The sequence below is a fragment of the Diceros bicornis genome, chromosome 27, assembly GCF_020826845.1.
Source record: "Diceros bicornis minor isolate mBicDic1 chromosome 27, mDicBic1.mat.cur, whole genome shotgun sequence".
Lineage (NCBI taxonomy): Eukaryota > Metazoa > Chordata > Mammalia > Perissodactyla > Rhinocerotidae > Diceros > Diceros bicornis.
The window spans coordinates 30,453,142-30,475,670 of NC_080766.1; the positions used below are offsets into that span (position 1 = coordinate 30,453,142).

Genomic DNA, 22,529 nt, shown 5'->3' on the forward strand with positions numbered 1-22,529 from the left:
TGTGCAGTGGGTGAGAATAGGGCACTTATCTAATTATCTAGATAATGTGATCAATAAAATCTGGAAATCAAATCATTCAGTCTTGAATTACTCAAATTACTTTGGTTATATTAATCAGATTATTGTCTTTGCTGGGTAGATACTTATTATGGCTAAACAATATGTTCTTTTTCTATGAAGATAAAAATATGGATCCCACATGGGTTGAATTCATCTTTCCCTAGTTGGCCTGGTTGCGTTGGATATTGTGTTAAGAAATCATTTCTTTAGTCCCCAAGATTTATCAAGCACTTGAAATGTGGCTAGTCCAAATTAAGTGCTGAAAGTTTAAAATATAAACTGGGTTTAAAAGACTTATTATGAAAAAAAGTAAAATAATTTTTATATTAATTACATGTTGAAGTGATAACATTTTGGATATGTTGGGTTAAATAAAATATATTATTAAAATTAATTCCACCTGTTTGTTTTTAATGTGGCTACTAGAAAATCTAATATCTATATGACTCACATAATATTTCTACTGGATGGTGCTGCTCTAGAGCAAATCTTGCATTTGTGCAGAAGAAACTATTACTCAGATGTTCACTGCAGCACTGTTTGGATGTGCAAAAAAAAAAAAGGAGGCAGCCAATATATTCATTCATGGGGGACTGGAGAGGTACACTGAAGCATATTCAATGCACAAGTTTTTCCTCTACTTGGATCCTTTACTCTCTTAATATTTGCATGTCCTGCTCCCCCTTTTCTTTCAGGGCTTTACTTAAGTTTCACCTTACCTGTGAGATGTTTTCTAACTCCCCTATATAACACAGCAATGCTCATTTCTCTCTTCCAGGACCCTGGCAAACCCCACCCTCTTCTATACTTTGCTTTTCTGATAATCCTCGTCATCATCTGAAGTACTGTATTTCCTTTTACATATGTCTGATTCCCCCACTAGAGTATCAGTTCCATGAGAGCGAGGACTTTGTTTTGCTCACGATTGCATTCTTGGTGTTTAGAATAGTGTCTGCCACATACTAGGTATTCAGTAGATATTTGTGGAATGAATGATGGAATACTAGATTTCAATGAAAATGAATGAACTGATTAATAATAAATATACATTGACTTCGATATATTTCAAAACTTAAGTAAGATTGACTGGAAAAACAAATTGCTGAATAAAATATATAGACAGACTAATATATATAGACACACAAATATGTATACATACATATATACCCACACAAACACATACACACATCCCCATATATATATATACACACACATACATATACATATATGTGCATATGTATCTATAAAATGACATTTATTTAAGTAAATTAAACAGGCGCACACATACACACATACATAACAGACTATGGCATAGAAAGCCAATTCTTCAATCAATGTAGGCAGAACCAGGACATTAGTAGCGGAATGGGAGGAAGCCAATTGACAGAAGTCTCTGAATGCTATCTTATAAGTACAAATGTTATTTAGAATCGTATAAACAAAGGAGAGTTTAGCAGAACCTCCCATCCTATGCCAACACCCCGTTTCAACATTTCTGACAGGTGATTCTACACCTAGTCACTGAAGGAATATTTCAGGGACAGGTATCTTAGCACCTTAATTATATATAAGGCAATGCATATAGTTGGTAAAAACTGTAAATTATGAACGCTTAACGACTGATCTCATTTCTCTGTCCAGAGCTGTACAGGGAATTGAGGGAAGGACCTGAAAAATTCACTCTTCCTTTAGGTCTAAATGTCCTAAATGTGAGAAAGTGCTGGGATGAATAGTTTTCATGTACACAGTGCAAACTAGGCGGTGATGCTGAAGAATGAGGAGTCGAATGCAGATACTTTTCACTAGGTGCAGAATGAGAAATATAAATGGAAGTTTTTCCAGAGTAGAAATTTGACTGAGTTTGCTGCCAGATCCAATGTCATCTAATTAATCCAAGGGACAGCTTGTCCTGGCATTAAAAATCAAATGGCATGCAATAATGAGAAGTGTTACTCAGTGGAGACACAGTATAATAAAAACATGTCAGAGCTTATGTTTCTCCAGGGACCTTAATTTTTTTCAACTCTGTAATTTTTCACCTGGAACCCCTAAAAAAAAAAAAAACAACACTCAAGACTGACCTACTAAATAAAAGTCCAAATAAATATCAAGGCAAATACAGTTGCCTCAGTGGAGAATTTTATCTTTTACTCTTTGATGTTTAAAAGGTTGAATTTAAATATCTCACTTATATATTCAAATATCTAATCTTCATTCCATCAAAATAGAATCAATAAATTATATTTTCATAGCAAAACAGAGGCAGAAAGGTGCTCATATGTTATATAGCCCTCAGTGATATCTCATATACATTGGCATTTGGAAATAATTTTTAACTCCTATGTAGTAAATTTATTTTGGACCAGAGCAATTAGGAACTATTTACATAGTTTAAAATTAAGTATTGGTTCAGCAAAATTTATTAAGAGTTTGCTAGATTTTAACTTCCTGTGTTCAATTCAACAAGCCTCTTTTAAATGTCTGCCATATACAGGGACAGTGCTCTGAGGACACAAAGATAAATTGACTCTGTCCTTGTCCAAGGGAACAATCTTACAGTGTCTAACTGAAGCATGTTAAGTGCCAACATAGAGATGTACAAGAGCCATGGAGTCCAGTGGAAGACTCATCCCCAAATAGACATTCAGGTGAGGCTCGCTAGAGAAAATGAAGTCTAAGAGTTAGCCCAAGGGAAAAATGTGAGGCAGTGCTTTCCAGAGTGAAAGGAGTACAACAAAAGGGGTGTTACAAGGTAGGTTTTAGTCAGGAAAAGAGAAACCCATCTGTCTCCACTGTATGACAACAACATGGCAGACACAAGCAAGTTTGTGTTTCTAGAGGTTAGAATACCTAATATGCATTTATGTACATCACTTTGCTTATATATAGACAACAGTTGTAAAGGTGCTGAGAGTCTAGATATGGGGCATAATCAGAGGCTGTTTTAATAGTCCAGGTGAGAAATGATGAGGGCCATCGGCAAGGAAGGCTGCTGAAGAATATTTAGGATAGCAAGTTGACAGTACTTAATTAATTAGATGCGTATGCGGAGGTGGATGGAGAAGTTTAGACAACCTGTAGAGGTCTGGTTTCAGTGATGTGTTCTATCATATTGTAATGTTTCAACTCAGGTACTAATATGATAGCTATCAGAACACTAGAATAGGTAGTTAGACACTCCGAAGTTCTCTATGCATATGTACAGAGGAAGTGCCCCCCAGAGATTGTTCCAGATCAAGGATTTATAAAAGATGTCACATATGTGGTAGAGGTGATTGCAGAAGAGATTTCTTTGGAGAGAGCTGTTGCCTTTCTGTGAGTTCACACTCTTCTACCTTTGGGATGCCATTTTCTAATCTCATTTCTGGTGAGTGGAGGTTCCAGGGGGCCATTCAGGGAAATTTGAAATAGGTTGGCTGCAGTTGGTGATGCAGAAGACCAGTCGCTGACTCAAACATGAGTTAAGGTTGACTAGGGACTGGGGTGTGACTCCCAAGTGACAAAAGAAGCCTACACAAGAGTTGGCTAATTGAGATGGTCGGTCAACCAAGAGAAGCCTGCTGCATCTCAATTAGAGGCACTCCCAAAATTTCCAGGGAAGAGATGAGTGGGCATTTCCTATGGACCATATTTGGATCCTCAGTACTTGGTGGGATTGTCCTGAATTATAGTCAAGAGGACTGTCTAGAGGGATGAGGAGACTTCAGCAGAAAGAGCAAGAGCTGTACTACTGGATGTTGAGGGGTTGAGGAAGCATGATACTCTTCCATCTGAAACAGGTATCCATTGGTCTGTGTCAAAGAAACATCAGGAGAGACTGCCCAACAGGAACTCATAAAGAGTCAAAGAAAGTGCTTCAAGAGAAAGAGTTAGCTTTAAAAATCTCCCACGTCCTCTGGGGATGCCAGCTCAAACTATCTTTTAAGCCCATAGAGCACAGAGCAGCCCCACCAAGTAAGAATTGTCCTAACTCGTTTTGAGCCTCATAGGAAGTACAACAGCTAAGAGTGTGGTGAAGAAGTAAGGAAAGGAGAAAAAGGAGAAGCCAACCATGTTCCTCCATTTCCCTAGAGTCTTCCAGCAGACTTGAATGTAGGGAGAAGAGAAATTTGATGTTCAATCAAAGTGGTCTTCTGATTAATATCTTAGGATATTCTAATTATAAAGTTGAGGTTCCACTCAAAGGGACGCCGGGACTGCCATTACCTTAAGTAAACAAAAAAGTCATGGTCTCTGCCCAGATTTTCACTTAATAATTTTAAATGGGCAGTAGGAGCAAAAATAAATTGCTGTCCCACTAGTTGTGTTTGTTGGACAAACCAGTTACATTGTCTTTAATTGACACTTGGCCTATTATAGCAATGATAGATTTAATAGATAAAATGATGGACTCTACCTGGGAGTTTGCTGATATGTGGGTGGCACCAGGACATCCAAGTGGACTTTTCCAATAGGGAAGTAACCGGATGAGTTTAGTCCTAAAAGAGAACTTAGGGTTGTACTCAAGAAACACTTGTATATTTCTCTTATACAAATTCTTTTCTCTTCCAGCTCTTTATAAGTGATGATTGTTTCCAAACCAAGATGCCTACAATTCCTCAATAATGCTTGTGAGTTTTTCTGTTTCAATCAAACCTATACATACCTACCAACGTAAACTATCTGAAATATTATGTCTCTGTCTCCCAAAAACAGTGACTTCCTATCAATTATCAATCAAATTTGAATTTCTCAGCTCAGCAGGCAATTTCCACCAATTGTCTCTCCATATTTACTTAAACTTATTTCCTACTACTTCCATATGGGACCACTCCATCTAAGCCCAACAGGATTCCGTATATTTCATTTATGCTTTTGCTGTTCACTGTACTGGAAGGCCCTTTCAATCAAATTCTACTTTCAGTACCCAGTCTAGACACACTTAGTATGAGTTTCAGAGAACCTAGTGTGTCTGTAAGTCCCCAGAGATTGCAGACAAATTTGTATGCTTTTTATGGGAACAATGGATCCATGATTTAAATCAGCTTTAATATAAGGTCTGTAAGACAGAGTGGTTAAGAACCACTGCCTTAACTTAAAATTTGTGATTACTTTGCTGTGCTCACAGCTCACTGCTCTTCCCAGCACCTGTGATTATAGAACTGCTTCCCAGCAGCCTTGCTCCTTCTACAGCTGCTCCCACTGATTTCCCCATGGCCCGCTGGAACTTACTCTGGACCCGGAGTAACTCTGACTGCAGGTAGGAAGTACTTCAGCTTACTCAGCCCCCACATTCAGCTATCATTTCCCAGACTGACCTGAGATGTGGTTTGCCAAGGTTTTTTTTACAGCTCAGCCTGGCTGATTACTACTAATATCTTTGGGCCCCATTTGAATAATCATGTGTGTGCTCAATAACGGTGAGTTCTCTCCTTCCCCGGCATCATTGCGGTTGGCCTCTCGTATGCTGCGTGCCTGTCTCCATGGAACTCTTGATTTTCCACTGCTAGGTCCTATCCTCCTTCTTGCAAACACTGCTACTTCATCTTGGGGTCCAGTAACAATAAAAGTAATGCCAATAATAACAACAGCAAGTGTGCGGTGCACATATGCTAGACAATGTACTTAACGTTCTATATGCACGGCCTCATTTCTTCCTGACAGTCACCTTGTATGATGTACATTTTTAACAGAATCTTCCATTTAATGGTAGTTACCTTTTATTGAGAAATCACTACATGCCAGACATTTGCTAGGCTATACATATAACATATGTAACTCCCACAAACACATGGAGTGAGTATTTTGTGTGTGTGTGTGTGAGGAAGATCAGCCCTGAGCTAACATCCAATGCCGATCCTCCTCTTTTTTTGCCAAGGAAGACTGGCCCTGGGCTAACATCTGTGCCCATCCTCCTCTCCTTTATATGGGATGCCGCCACAGCATGGGTTGACAAGCGGTGCATTGGTGCGCGCCCGGGATCCGAACCTGCGAATCCCGGGCCACCGAAGCGTAGCACGCACAGTTAACCACTGCGCCACAGGGCTGGCACCTGGAGTGAGTATTTTTATCCCCATTTTATAGAAGAGGGAACTGAGACACAAAGAGGCTAAATGACGAAGTTCACACAGATAGGAATCTGTGGTTAAGTCTCAGGGTCTGCTCCCTGTGCCTGGCCTATTCCTGAGACACCTGCCTCACTCTCCCACCAGAACGAGGATGCTGTAGACAAGTCTAGTCCAGGTCCAGGCTCTGCCTTATTGAATTGTCTCTGGATATGATATTCATGTTCTGAGTATATCCTACAGTACTTGCTTATAGGTTCTGTGTGTTCTGTAGTTCCTTTGCTTATTTATTAATTCCTTCATTCACTTGTTTGTCAACTATTTATTGGGCGCTCATTCTATGCCCAGCGCTGTACAAGAACTAGGGAATTGAGACTGGGAAAACACAGCTTGGAGATAGACATATAGACAAAGATGATGGTCTAATAACAGCTGCAATGGAGGTAATGAGCCTACACTTATAAGTCAGGGCCAGCAGATAGGAATTAGTGCTTGAGTTGAGACATAAAGGATGACTCAGAGGAGGCATTCCAATCAGAGGCAAGGGAATTTGATAGGAGCATATGGCAAGTTCAGCAAGCCACAATACATCCAGCAAATGCTAGGGATGGGGCAAGAGATGAGAGAGATGGCAGAGGGTATCAGGAATGAGATCACTAGAAAGCCTGCATATCCTGCTGAAAAGTGTAGGCTTTATCCTATGACATAAGAAGGCTTCAAATGAAGCCTGTCATTCCTCTGCTATGTAGAATTCTTATTAGTGGATAGTAGAGACCACATATTCTAATTTTGGGGGAGATATTTCTCTATGGTGCTAAGTTCATGTTACTTATATAATGGTGTCCCAGTAATGCTTGTTGAATGGGAATTTTTATAATCTTATAAGCGTTTGCTCAGCAAATGCCCAGAGAGATGACACTATAGCACAGTCTCTCATGTTTAAAATATTCTTTAATTCTTCCCCTCTTTCTAGTCATCCCCAAACACTGAAAGGTAGTTAGCTGGAGAGACCCTTCTTAAAGGTTTACTGGTTCTAAATGATGTGTGGAGCAATCAGGGATTAGTGCACACACAACTACTTCTCTGCTCGGGAAGTTTACCTCCTGTGACGAATTTGATCTTCACCCCATAAATTCAATCTGCTGACTTGCTCCTTTATGTTATTTCTGATTATAGTTTTGGAAATCTTAGAGAGTGAGAGTTATTAAAAGAAAGAACCTGGGAAGTTTTAGGACCGAGTGCCTTATTTCATGTTTCCTAGTAAACCTTGATGCCTACGAAGTATTTTGGAATTTTGTACTCATTGAAAGAAACATCTGCATTTTCTCACTTTTGTATGCTTTAGTTTGTCTCGAAATTCCCTCATTGCCAGTCCTTCAATAGGCTGGGGCATTGCTTCTGGTAACCCCCAACCCCATCTTCTCTGCAGGTACCTACACCCTACTGAAGGCAGTATATGGCATCATAGCTAAGCACACAAAAGAGGGATGAGCACAATGGTGTAAAGGTTTCTAATGCCTCTGTCCTCTTCCTTCCACCCCCAACTGTGGAGCCTGAGAATGGGAAATTTGCTTTTTGGAGAAAATGAATGCAAAATGCTTTTTTGCTTTCAATGTGGTCCCTCATCTTGGGGCTCATTATTTCTTTAAACATGTCTAAATGTGGCTTGATAACTTCACATTCTTATGCAACTTAAGCACAAGCAAAAAGGTGCTTGAGGTGCTCTGAATGTTTGATCTAAAGCTTTCATGTGGCCTCTTGTCTCTTCTTGCATTAGTATGAGATAAAGGAAACCAGCTGTTTTCTTGTTGAAGATCAAGGTGATCAGGATGGAGATTCAGGACATAACCATGATCGCTGCCCGGAGAGCGGAGGCTATATGATGTTTTTCTATTAGGCACAGTTGTCAGATTTATGTAGCTGTCAGAAAGAGTATTTCATTTCATGCCTATTTGTGACTTCTTTGTTGTTGTTGTCAGTTTTAAATTCCTGGCATCATCCTCAGTAAAGTGAGTGAGGCTGTTATTAGTGATCTATTCCAATGGTAAGAGAATAACTAATATTTCAGATTCTTACTATGTTTCTGTACTATTCCTCACAAATATTAACCTTACTCTTTATCCTCACTCAACTCAAGCAACAAATTTAAGGAAGCACCCCCTCTCAGTCTCCCGTAAGTGCAGGGTTCACACCTGAGAGTGAGTACCTCCTTAAGTCGTGTGCCCCGGGGCATTTCTTTGCTGCTTGCCATATGCTAGTCTCAGCCTTGCAAATAGCCTTGCTTTGGAGAATGGGTAGTGTTAACCCTCATCCATTCTGCCTTTCTGGTCCTCCCCCTTAGGGATCAGGGTCAGCCTTCAATGAGGAAGTAGATTGAATGGCCAAAGAAAAGGTCTGTAGGTGCTGAAGAGACCAGCAGAGACAGAGCCCAAAGTAAGTATCTTTCTCTAGTATGTCTCCCTTGCTCTTGGCTGGCATTCTTCTCTTGTACTATGTTCCCAGCCATTCTTCTCTTTTATGGCTTTGTCTCACCCCAACCTTCTACAGTGCAGAGAGGAATAAAGATACTCTCCACTTGAGAGGTGAATTTCCACATCCCACAGAGAACACATTTGAGCAGCATCACAGAGTATACGACAGGATGTATATTCAGTCAGGCCTGGCTGCTCCCAAGTGCCTTATTTCATCTTGTCAAGTCCAGATACACTCTGAAGTGAATGTTGAGATCAAAGATAATCCAAGGATACATATCTATAAGGAGTCTCAGGATCTTAAAACAAGGTCTGCTGAAGAGAAGTCAAATTACCTTAGAGAAAAGAAAAGGGTGGGGGATAGTCCAGGATCCCAGGGCAATAATGAAGAACTCTTCTCCCTCAAAAACACTGTGCCCTTGAAAATCCTTTGGCACACTGAGTAGGTTTTGAATGGGACTGGACTTTTCCAGTTTGCTGACAAATGGCAAAATAACCAGTATGCCAAAGGACAAAGAGATCCTTCCATTTAGTCCTGCACAACCTGAGAATTAGGAAACCACTGGGATTGTGGGCTGATGATGTAGGAACTATCTCTGGCACCCTTCAGTGATGGACCAACCCACTCCTTGACACAATGGCCATGGAATAAGCACCTCTGGGATCTTATGAACATGTGTGGGGGGCCAGCAGCAGTTGAGGCCATCACTGAAATGAAGGAAGGTGAGTATTATGATCTGATAACTTCTTTGAACTTCTCAACAACACACTGGAAAATTCCTGGTAGTTCTTCTAGACAAAGTTTTACCAGTGAAATCCCAGCAGACTGGTTGAATTTGGCTTCTCTTCCTTTATAGATATCATGCCAATAGAGCTATGTGGGAAGACCACACTAAATGAGCAAGTCAAACAGCTAAGCCAAAGGAAGAACTGAGCTGTGAGGGAGCAGCACTTGCCTCTTTGATCAGGTTCATAAATCTGGGTCCAAGGCGCCATGGCTTGTGTCGATGGCACTGTAGGGAGCTGACGGTCAGCTGGGCAGCCCGGTGGGAGGCAATGGCCACCATGTACACAGCATCGTACATCAGAGCCGCTTCTGTCTGTGGAGGAAAACACACACCACATCTTCAATTCCACCTTTGCTTACCTTCCTCTACCTGCATAATCATTCTGTCTGCTTCCTTCTCTCCTATTTGTCTGATCTCAACAGCCATTTATTCTCTAGCTGAACAGTTTTCACTCTCCAATAGCTATTTTTCTCTGAAATAATACCTCCTACTCCTGAGTAAATTGGAGTCATAGCTCTGCTTTGTTTTGAGTTCTTAAAAAAAAGCAACTCAGATCAGCCACAAAAGACTTGATTCAGGGAACAAATATTTTTGGAGTGTCTTCTATGTTAAGCATGGTATTAAGATTATCTACATTGAGTTAGAAGCTACTAAAGCTCAATATTTCAATATCAGATGTTGTTTCTCAGTATTTATATCTGTTTATATATCTATTTATTTGTTTCTATTTGGTAGAAAGAAACTGCTGCGAGTAAAACTAACAGGTAATTTCTAGATAGGGATACTTGTGTTGGTCATTTCCATTTACCAGAGTCAAGAAGGTTGTAGACATGGAACCAAATTAAACAGCAGGTTGAGGGTGACCCTCTGAAGAACAGACTTGTGTAACTTGCTCAAAATATGCCTGTTTTCTCAGTATTTGCTTTCCTGATAGAGATTTTAAGTCATCGTTCCTTTTGGGGCTGGGCATCCCCTTCTTCCCTTCCTCATGAAATTTCTCTTATTTTCAAAATTTCACATAAAACTTCCAGCATTTTATAAAATATACTGCCCTGTGGTTTTCTTTAAGGATAAAGCTTTATAATACCTTCACATTTTACTTGAGGGTTTTCATTGCAACTTCAACTATATTAGCTCATATGAAATTCTCAATAACCTCCCCAAATAAGCAGAACGGATAGATAAAACTATTTATTATGTAGGAAAACTGACCTCCAGACAGGATATTGATTTGTATAGGGTCATACATATATCTGATAATTGGAAGAGTTAAATCTAGAATCTGGGTCATAGAATGAAGACTATCACGTGGTTTTCTGAAATCAGTTGATTTACTCAATATTTGCTATGCATTTATTAAGCATGTCTTGATGGAGGTGGAAAGAGAGGATAAGGGTTACTACATTTTTCATTCTATCCATCTTTGAGACCAGAGAATATCTCTACTTGAATCCTTATTATCTTGTTCCTCTTTATCATTGCATTTTCCATGTATATTTATAGTCACATCTGTTTCTCAATAAGAATGTGGGTTTCTTGAAGGCAGAAACTGCTTGACTTCATTCTTTAGTGGCTAGCACAGTTAATGGCAAATAAAAGTTGTTTAATAAATATTTGCTGAAGGAATTAACATTATTTCATGCCTTAAGATAAAATACGTTTTTGTGAGAACTGTATAATCTCAAGGTTTTAAGATGTATTTCCAAGATAAATCGTTTCACTCATATTTATATGATTGACATATAGAAGTTAGATTGGTAGTGCTAGTGGTTGTGATTGTTAAAACTTAAAAATGTTTTATTTCAATTCAAAACTGATATAATCCATTTTATAGATGAGAAAACTGAGGCTCAGGGAAATTAAGTGACTAGTCCAAGGCCACTCTGCTAATGAGCTGCATGGCCAGGGTTTGAACCCATGACTGTCTGATTCTAACACCCATGTTCTTCACCACTCTTGGTGTAATTGAAGGAGAGTAATCTACCAGCAGAATGAGACTTTTTGAAATGCAATCAATAATAATAACTGACTTTTATCAGGCTCTTATTATATGTCAGGTGATGTTCTAAATACTTTGTAAACAGTCATTCTTCACCATAACCTTTATTCTTTTATAGATAAAGGAATGACAGGGTTAAATGGCATCCCCAAACTCATAGTGGGAAAGCCAAGATTCAAACCCCGGGAAGTTGGTGCTAGAGTTTATGCTCTCATCATGAAGCAGAGCTGCCTCTAAAGCAAGTATTAGTCTGATGACCTAATAATTACAATAATAGCTCAATAATGGTTAGTAGTCATTGACAATTTACTACATGCCAGGCACTCTAAGCGTTTTACGCATGTTGTCTCCTTTAATTATTGAAATTAAACCTTCAAAATAGATATTGTCCCCACTTTACAGACAAGGGAACTGAGGCTTGGAGAAATAACTTTAGGAAATAACTTGCCTAAAGTTATATAGCTGGTGAGACAAGAAATGAGGACTCCTACTCAGGATATAAACTTAGAATTCAGAGCTCACCCCCTTAGCTACTATGCTATGGGGACCTGGACCATTTTAGCAGCGAGATATACTTTTTTACAAATTTGTATGTGTAGTCACTAATTGACTGATTGATTTGATAGAGAAGTGTGAGGAGTGGAATTCTAATATCTAATTTTTCCATAAACTTAGCTTAGAAAGGATTTTGACTTTCTTTGTCAAGGCTGCCTCTACACTGATCTGGGTAAAACATGGTTCAGAACCATAGGCCTGATCAGTGATTTTCAAATTCAAAGAAGAAAACCATTTATTCTAAAACTATGCTTCCCTTGACATACAATGTTTTCTTAGATGGAGAAGACATTTACTCTATTTTATAGCACTAATAAACTACCACTGAATTTCCTCCCCTTCTCAGTTTTGTGCTGGAGGCCTGCTTGCTGAACAGCAACTCTCAAGTCATTTTAGGTAAATGTGAAAGAAATTGGCCTGTGTTTCAAATTTTATTCTTCCAGATGTGTTTATGTTCACATTTTATTCATATCTAAAGCTTGGATAAAACCACATTGCTCAATGCCCCTAAGACAATCACTTTACTACAACATGGATCATGAAACAAGCATATGGAAAGCAGGCTTCTCTCCAATACACGATGTTTTGGTTATTACAACGATGTGCAGTAAAGGGTTAATTCAGCAGGCTCGGGGTACTGGAACTCTGTGCATTCCAAAGGAAGGACTGGCCTTTGACTGGCTCCTGGGAAATAACCTCTGAATCCTTGGAATATCCGGCCTGATCAGAGTATTTTTAGACCCCTGAGGTCTTGGGCAGTGCTAGGATTTGTGGTGAGTGCCTATTTTTGTTCATCTGGGGCCCTGGGTCACGCTGTATCAATTTGACCTCTGGAATGTCTGGAGACTGAGTAACTAAAGTCAGCTATGTGGGTGCTCTATGCACGTGACTGACTCCCAATAAAAACCCTAGACACCAAGGCTTGAGTGAGCTTTGCTGGTTGGCAACGCTTCATAAATGTTTTCATACGTCTTTGCTGCAAGAATAAAGTACTATGAGTACAGCTCTTCTGGGAGAGAACCACTGGAAGCTCATGCCTGGTTTCCTCCAGACTTTGCCCTTTACAACCTTTTCCTTTGTTGATTGTAATCTGTATTGCTTTGCCGTAATAAACTGTAACTGTGAGTGTAACGGGTCTTCTGATTTCTGTGAGTCTTTCTTCCAAATAATGAAACCTGAATGTGGTCTTGGGGACCCCGACACAACCCAATGAGATGCTGCCTCACCGTAGGATGAGGACTAACAACACCGGATGGCCGATAGAGTCCCCACAATCTGCTGTCTGCCTGGTATATAACTGTTGTTGAAAAAAGCTAGACAAGATTGGGGTGCTGAAGGGAGACCTAATCTTTGGGGAGCAAATGGGCAAAAAGTATAGCTTTCCCATCTTCTCTGCAAATTTAGAAACATTCACTAACCTGTTATGGATGGACAAGGCAGTTTTGTAAGAGAGAAGTACTCCCGAATAACACTCGCTCCCCCTCATATTCTGAACTTCCTCTCTCACTTGGTATAAACAGGTTTGTCTATTAAAATCCACATATCTCACCCACAGCATAGAGCTAACAGAAATTTGCCTCTTAGTATGAATTAGCTAGTTTCCCCTGCGGGGAGTGGATGCTGCTGAGGGAGCCAAAGTGGAAGAGGCGGTGAGCATCCTAAGCATCCACAATGCTGAAAAGAACAACCCACAAGCGAAGTGGGGTTTGGACACAGGCTGGGGAAGGTGGCAAAGCTGCCACCACGTACTCATAATCTAGAAATTCAGTGATTAGGACAGCAACTCCAGCAGGTCCCATGAGACCTGGCACAGAGGTTGGCATATTGTGAATCTCAAGGAACGTTTGCCAGCTTTTGAGAGACAGTGAGGAATTGGGAAAAGAGGACTATATGTGGAGCTGGAAAACACACCTGGGTGATACCACTGGTCACACAAGGTCACATAGGTCCCTAATAAGGGACCATCTTGGGCTCCGTGTGCAAGCCAAAGAATATGGATTCTGCCTTGGTATTTCAGAGTGTCTTTTTTTTTTTTTTTATTGACTACAAATTGGCAAAACAGCAGGTACCATCAAGTAAATTCAATTCTATGTCCTAGAGGCTTTGTATATGTTATCTAATTTAATCTGTAGAGTAACACTGTGAAGTATTATTATACAGATTTACAGATGAGCAAGCAGGCTCAGAGAGGCTAAATAATTTACTCAGGTCATTTAGTTATTCAGGAGACAGCAAGGACTTAAATCTAGGCTTTCTTCATCTGGAAAGATCTTGTTTTATTCACTGAATCCTGCTTCCTATTCTCTTTCATCACTGGAATAGCAACAGACACGCAAGGTGGACACTCAAAGATCTTCCCTGTGGATCATGATTATAGGAAATGCTCACACGTAAGACAAAGCTACTGACATAACTTCATATTGTGAGTGCATTTGAAGAACTGAGAAAGCAGATGACAGATCAGTGTTGTGTTGTTGCTGTGACTCCTTTGCAGGTATTGAATCATACACAATTTTGGTTCACAGAGAAGAATCCATCCACCCCATTATCCCTCTATCCAAAAGCCAATAGATTGACTCAGCCCAAATGCTGAGAGATATTTAAACATAGTGAAAAGAAATGAAGTAAATTTTATAAAATCACTCCAAACTTCAGTTGAGTTAATTAACACGTTGGTTGATAAACCTTTTTCTTTTTTTAATCTCAAGATGTTTCTAAATAACAAGTTTCACTATTTGTGAGCTCTATTGACTCAGTAACAGTTCTCTTAATTAAGTCAATTTTAACCCTATTTTTAAAGTCAATGTTTTTTTTCCTTTAATTAAATCTATGGCTCTTAAGTATAGAGTCAAAGTTTTTTGACTTGGACATAACTTACTTCTTACTTTCGGATTTGGATATGTTTTGACATATATAATAATGTTATTTGAAGATATTTTTAGTGTACGAAGTTCTAAGAAATTCTTAATAGTTAAAAATATTAAAGAGGAAAATAGAAGTAGATGGGAAGTAAAGTACATGAGTTTTAAAAAGAATTCCTATATTATATATTCATACAGGTATCTGTATATGTGTGTGGCACACACAAAAATACAACTATTAATGGCTACAGAGAAATTCACCTTGGCGAATAGTAGGATAATGCATATGATTTCAGGGAAAGCAATTCTATTATAGTAATGGCATTACTTAAACATTAATAGTAGTTATTCTATGGCTAATTTTTGAAATAATATTACTCCTTTAGAATAATCTCTATCTTCACTAATCATGCCTATTTCTTCTTTATAGAAGCTGTCTTTGGATTTTTACGGAACTATTTCAGGACTATATGTATATTTTTCATTTAATATCTTGAGTCTTAGTAGAAGCTCAATTCATATTTATTTAGTACATTAATTCCTTTATTAAATATATATTTATTGAAGGCCTACTTTGTTCCAGGCCTTTTCTAGTGCTGAGGATAGAGCAGAGCACAAATAGACAAAGTTTCTGTCCTCATGGAGTTTATATTCTTGTAAGGGAAGGCACTGGACAGACAAATTAAAATATGATATATTGAGTCCTAAGGGCTACGATGAAAAGCAAGCAGGTTAGAGAGAAAATGACAGGGAGAGGGACACCATGTTAGGCAGCAGGTTCATAGAAGACCTCTCTGGTGAAGTGGCATTTGAGCAAACCTGAAGAGGGGAAGGATCTAGGCATTGGCAGCAACAAATGCTAGAGATGCAAGAATCTAAGAATGAATGCAATGCAGGACCTGAGATACACAGACACCGTAGAATTCAAACCACAGGGCTCTTTATCTTTAAGGTAGAAAAGAAAGAGTTTGAGAACAGAGGCAACTTGAAAACAAAGCTTTGGTAGCACTAGGCCCCAGCTTGGGGACTTGGGTGTGCTCTCTTGACTCAGCGATTAGGCCATTGGATGCCCTTCTAGTTGACCTTTAAGATTCTCCATCTCCAAATTAGCCACTCTACTAGAAGCAGGAAGGAAACAGTGAACTGCAAAGTGGACTCTTTGGGTAAATAAAGGTTAGTAGTATGCTTCACAAAATCAGTTTCAAAGTTAAATCTGCGTGACTATGGGATCCAACTTCTAGTGGGAGCTGCGTTCCACCACTTTTTTTGACGAGTATTGACATGACCTGACATAGGTACTCTCCCTACTTCCAGCACACTAGTGAGCCACCCTCTTCTGTTCTGATAAATCTCCATTTTGCTTTTTATAGTTTATAACAATAGTAATAATAACAACAATAACAAAGCCTAGAAATCTCTCTCTTAGGCGAGATGACAGTAATAAACCCTAGGCTGAGCGGGACCTCTTCTATCCTTTGGGACGTGGTTCTGTCATGCTCCCTGCCTAGGCAGCAGTCCTGGGAGAGCAGCACACCTCATGCCCAGCCTGATGTGGTGTGAACTGCATGGCTCTATCTCCCTTGTTCAATGGTTGCCTCTTCTCAGTCACTATGTACAAACTGTTCTGTCAGCTCAGTATAACTTAACACAACAAATACTTTTTGTGGTAAATTAAGCCATACATGTGATGAATATTTAATATTTGGTGTGAATCCGCAATCTGTGTTAACATTGCTCCAAGCCGTAACTCTTTTACTGGTCCACACCAAGCACAGGTAAAAATTATTTGAGATCCTATCCTGTGAGAGAAATGTTGTTGGGAGGTGGCAGGGGTGGGGAGTGGCAGTGGGCAGAGGATTTTGAACCATATTTGAACTCAATAGAATTACAAATCTGAGAAAAACAAAAGAAAACCCAATATATTAGCATCTCTCTCTCTTTTTGGCTTTCTCCCCTCCCTTTCAAAGTCTAGTGTTTCCCTGGATATTCTCTACTTGTTCTTATTCAAAGTAATGTTTCAAATCACCCCAAGGCTCATTTGGGCCAAAATGCTTTCCATCATTATCTCTCAGATCACTTTGTATATCTTAAGAGTTATTTCAGGTTTAAAAAACAGTCAGGGATCTTGAACATGGAATCATCCAGAACCACTTAATTCACTCATTTATTTCTTCTTTTCATTTGTTCCCCCCCAAAAAATAAAGGTAGAAAAAGAAAAGAAATCCCAAGTTCATTTCTCTGCAAGATAATACCTTTCAGGTATCGGTAAATTGCATCTTAAAAGCAAGAGTGCTTCTCCCCATGATGGGAACAGAGAATGAAATACTACGCCAATTTAAAATGCTATTACCTGCGCACTTTCCCAGCTCTTTCCCCTTAGATGACACTGTTCCGACATAGAAAGCTTTTTTTTTTTTTATTTCTTGCTATTTTCTTCATCACACAGGGAGCTTCATTAGAGAAATGAAGCGAGAGTAGGTGCATTTGACAACAAAAGACAAATGATGTTAGCGAGGAGCTCTCTGATGAGACAGTTTGCAGTTTATCTGTTCAACAGAGTCCCGCTCCCTTGTCAGAGGTGCTTTGGCATCTGCTTCGAGAGTGAAGCACTGTCAATGTCTACAAAGGTGTGCCTGTATGAATCCAGGACAGGAAGAATGTGAATGCACCAACCGTATGTAAATCTGGCGTTTTTCCACCTGTGCTCCTGCTTGCTGAGATACGGCAGAAGCGAGGAAGGCAAACTGGTTTTGCACAACTTTTACAGGCGGCTTGCTCCTCCTCCTTCCCTCCCTCCTTCTCAAGGCCACATCCCTGGGGGTCAAACCCCCTCCACTTGCCTTTGTTTTGGTTTCTGCTTTGTCTCCATTTGGCTGACAGTGGTCGCTACTCTTGTTAACATTTTTATCTGAGCAGGTACAGTCAGGAAGCTGAAAATAGCAGTTTTTGATAGTAGTCTTGCACAGGCTTTCAAAATACCTGAAAAGCTTACTCCTTCTCTTATAGAAGTCAAGGCACAGGTTATAACACTTTTTCTCACACTATAGAAGGCATATGAGACTTTGAACGTAACCCCTAAGGAATTCAAACGTTACTTTAAATAACTATTTTAAAACTACTTACTGTCATCATGCCATCCAAGAGGCCAGTCTCGGGCCTGGGTGGGGCCTGCAGTCTCTCCATGGACCACTTTTCAATGATGGATGATACGTGAGGGTTGTCAATGTTAAGTAGCCGAAACCCAGTCATATTTACTCCACTGTACCTATAGAGTTCCAGATCTAAAGCAAATAAGTCCTGTGCAGTATTAAAAATGATAAAAGTAGAAACAAGTTAACATTTTCAGTGCTTTTTATGCAAAAGAGAATTAATGATTGCAGAAGCAACAAATACATTAAACAAAAATGGCAGCCATTATCACATTGTTTTTATAAAAGAATATTTCCTATTGTTTTTCATTTGCATGCTGCCTGAGAAACTCTAAGGCAGTAAGAAGTTCTCATTTTCATCCATTTTTTGCAATACTGTTAGAGTTTGGATAAACCAGGAGAGGAATTTGGCTGCCAATAATTAGTATGCTCTTGAGCACAGAATATGACATTATGAGAAGCTAGAGAATTCTGTTCCTAAGATATAGTGTTTGGAGAGTTGGAAGGGATCTTTGTGTTGATTTAGTTAAATGCTTTTATTTTATAGATGAGGAAACTGAGGTTCTGAGTGGTGATGTGATGGGCCCAAGAGTAACACCCTTCTCCATCACATCTTGCTGTCTCAGGCTGCCCCAGGTCTTGCCAAAGAGGTGAAATCTGGAAATTGCGTATGTATTGACAGGAAGATCACTCCCAGCAGGAAAAAATACTATTCCTTGGCTCACTGAAAATAACCCATAGCCCCTATAAAGAGGGCATGAAGAATGCTTACTGGACACGAGCTCAGAATAAGAACCAAAGTGTTCTCTTCAGAGAATAATCTGGAGCATATGGTCGCGCGTGGACGTGAGAATCTTAATAATAGAACTAGTTCTCTTTCAGACAATGTTTCAGGAAAAAATATTTAACCCACCCCAGTGTTTTCCATTACAGAATAGACTGAGTGTTAACTGGAAGTTTATGTGGATTCACATTTAAAACAGACTTATGTGATCATTTCAACTTTTTTCCTAAATAAAAAGGTTAGACCGTAAAATATATGATTAAAAATATATAACACATTTAAGAATACAACAAACTTTCAAAATAACATTGAACAAGAAAAAAAAACTTCCATAAAAATTTCCTAACAATGGAATTACGTTATGAAAGTGCAATATAAGATAGTACCTTATCAGTAATGATAGTGGTTATGAAAGAGAAGTAGCTGCAGAAACACTCCATGATTTGTATTTGCAGAAGATGCATACATAGCTGCAGAAACACTCCATGATTTGTATTTGCAGAAGATGCATACAAATTCATTCTTTTGAATAACTCTTCTCCTCATTGCTACCCTCTCCCAAGATAACTTTGATTAGACTGTAGTATTATAAAAACACAGCTCTGTGCTCCTAGCTCAGTATCAGAAAAAGTATACTGCCTTTTAAAGTGTTGTATATTTTTTCCCTTGAACTAGGTAACTAATTTTCTTTTTTCTTTAAGTTTTGTTAATACTCATGGGCAAGAATGGTAAGGATATAAAAGCAAAGCAGGGCAGACTGCAGATAAAACCAAAGGAAAATGCTTAAAGAAGCAAATTTAAAGAATAAGACAGAAGAAAGAATGATTCCTTTAGCACACTCGATGAATAAAAGGAAAGTTAATCAAGCTACAGAAGGTCACACATTCCAGAATGCATATTGAATCGCTCATGGATTCAACCAGTATGTAAATACAATGTGCTAAAATGAATACATCAAACGTGTGCAAAATTAGGTTAGCCTTTAATGTGAGTTTTCTATACAATAGAGAATGTGGATAGTTCAAGGTCCGATTTTCAAAATCCCCTTGTGAGTGAAGGATGAGGAAAGCAAAGATATGAGGGCAACATGTCTATCCCTCAAGGGTCTCCATTGAAGACCAGCCTTCTTAGGTTTGATTGTTCGTATTATCTCTCAAATTTCTCCAAAACCAGCTCTTAAGAGTGTGTACAGCTGGGAATGGTGGGATGTTCTGAGACAGATGGCACCTTGAGAATACACGAGTGCTCATGGTGATGGGGGAAGTGCAGTATTTGTGAGGAGAGTAAGACATGTTCCAGTTCTCAAGGTTTCCCTCGACTGTTCTGACCCAATCAAGATGTCAACAAGGGAGGGAAACTTCTGCCCTCTTCCCCACTCCCTCACACCAAGCTCAGTAGTAGTAATAATTTTGACAACTGCCCCAAAGCGTTCATGTCATGATGTCTTCTGTACCACTGCATGCTCTCAGAGACATTTCAGTCAGGAATGGAATTTGCTGCTTCTGTCAGTAGCATGTATATAACAGCTGCCTGGGCCTTGTTCCAAATTCTTTGATTTCCCTTACACCAGCCTACCTTGCCAGTTTTATTTGGCAAAATGATATTCTTACTGAGGCTTCCAAAATCTGGGTAGATTTTAGTCGACACACCTTTACAGATTAGAAAAAGAGGTTGGTTTTGTGTTTTCTTCTTATGTAAGAAAGTGGAGTCTGTGTGTGTGTGTGTGGGGGGGTATTGTGTGTGTGTGTGATTGATTTTTGAAATTGATTGAATGAGAACTATCACATCATTTTGATGTGTTAAATACCCTAAATCATTCTCCCTTGATCTGATAATCCCTCAAAATTTAAGGCAATATAGTTTCTTTTGCATTTCTCAGGGTTAGAGCCATTATTTTTCTTATGGTGCAAAATGTTCAATGTGCAAAGCATCTTCCAAATTCCTCTTCTTGGCAGTCTTCAAAACACCTGACAGGTGACCCCTGCCTAACCCAGCTATCTACTGGACACAGGCAGGTAAACCACATCAGATCAAAGAATGCCATGATACACTTCGGTGTGCCTTCTAATGTATAGAGAAAATGTAGAGGATGCTTCTTTACTAATAGTTTGCACTTTGACGACTTCTATTTAATGGAAGTTTCATTTTAATCCCATTCCGGATGCACATGCATTGATGCTAGTTAAAAAAGGAAAGAAAGAAAGAAACCTGCTGTTCAGCATTTCTGGATTTAGAGGATTCTTAGGAAAGTAAGGCAAATCTCCATGACAATATCCTGCCTTTGACACTGGTGGGGATGACTTTAAAATAACTGGAGTTGTTTCTTTTGGTGTGGAATACATTTCTACTGGATGTGCTTACCAGGGTCGTGAAAAAGTAGTGGTAGTACTCGGTCATCATGCCCATGAACAGAATCTGCAAAAGAGAAATAAGGAGAAGGAATCAGAGAGAGAATTATAATAAGAAATAGATAGTTAGTAGGGTGACTGCCGTAATTAGGGAAAATAGAACAGGAAGAGGCTTTTGAAATCCACAGACAGCAGATCAGAAACCTGAGATGCATGAGTGACTGATGCATGGCCAGGACCCAGGCCACCGACCTCCATCCAGTGCTCTTTCATTATACTTTGTTTGACTTACATCGAAGTAATCAGTTGGATGATCGAATTTGAAAATGGTTTATACTCAAAAAATTTTATATTTGGAGTTGTCCATAGTGGCACAGGGTTTTGCCTCCTCCACTGCCTGGTTTTTTGAGTAATCCCATGCTTGGAGATATATATATATATATTCCATTGATCTCCTTAGCTTTAGAACTTACCATAATGCCTCAGAGTAGAACACATTAAATGTTGAATTGGCAATGCTGGTATGTAGATATATTTAAATGAGGATTTATAATGAGTATATCTCTGAAACCTTTCTCTCTACCCTTTTCCCATCATATTTCACAGAATGAGGAGGGGAAAAGAGGATTTGCTTATAGATGGAAGGATTGGGACTGTTCTTAGACAAATTTTACACTGCCTCTTAATTCTGATTCTCAGTTACCATCTTGGGATCTTGATAGTTCCAGACATTTAGTGTGTATTGTTTTTGTTTGGTGGGGAAGGGGAGAAAAAGGAAGTGAATAGAAAGGATAAGAGAGATATTTTATTAAACTGTGATCTTACTTTTGGATTCCTGGAAATGGTGTCCACTGAGAAGAAAAAGTTGCAAATGGTTTGGAGATAGGCTATTGTTTCCAAATCTTCCAAATCAAGGGTATCGCTTTCCTTGGGATAGGTCAACAAAAGGACTATTTGGGTGCTGATTTTTGGTCTTTGTACAGACATGAATGGAGAAGACTCAGAAATCAAATTTCCAAGGCTGTTTTCTCCACAATTCTGATAAACTCTGGATGCAAATGAGAATCCCCTCTGGAAGTTTTAAAATCAGATATTCTTAGACATTCTGAATTAGAATTTCTGAGAGCAGAGCTGGGTTTCTGTATTTCACAGCAATGGTTGAGAATCACTGCTGTATGGAAAACATGTCCATTTGCATTAAAGGAAAAGACTTTCATAACTTCAGCTGAGAAGATGGATTGAAAAGTTTCAGGAAAGGCAACAGGAGGAATCAGAGGTCCTGGAAAGTGCCTCAGATGTGTAAGCCAGAATGATTTTACACAAAAGGGGATAAAGAATGAAGAGGGTATGCGGTGACAGCACATAACATACATGAACACCAATTTGACACTTCTTATGCCCTTTCTGCTACCATGGAAACCAGAGGAATATTTAGTGAAATTGTAATGTCCTGGAGGTAAGACAAATGAA

At 39.2% G+C, this 22,529-nt stretch overlaps 1 protein-coding gene across 2 annotated transcripts in view; it reads right to left on the reverse strand.

Annotated features, from left to right (window-relative positions):
- GRIK1 (glutamate ionotropic receptor kainate type subunit 1) overlaps window positions 1-22,529 on the reverse strand; it is a 134,000-nt gene that overhangs the window by 81,456 nt on the left and 30,015 nt on the right. For both annotated transcript variants that reach the window (XM_058522989.1, XM_058522990.1), the window contains exons 4-6: window positions 21,073-21,126; window positions 17,902-18,075; window positions 9,532-9,675 (exon numbers count right to left, since the gene is read on the reverse strand). In XM_058522989.1, the coding sequence (XP_058378972.1) occupies window positions 9,532-9,675; window positions 17,902-18,075; window positions 21,073-21,126 (372 nt within the window). The remainder of the gene's footprint in view (window positions 1-9,531; window positions 9,676-17,901; window positions 18,076-21,072; window positions 21,127-22,529) is intronic.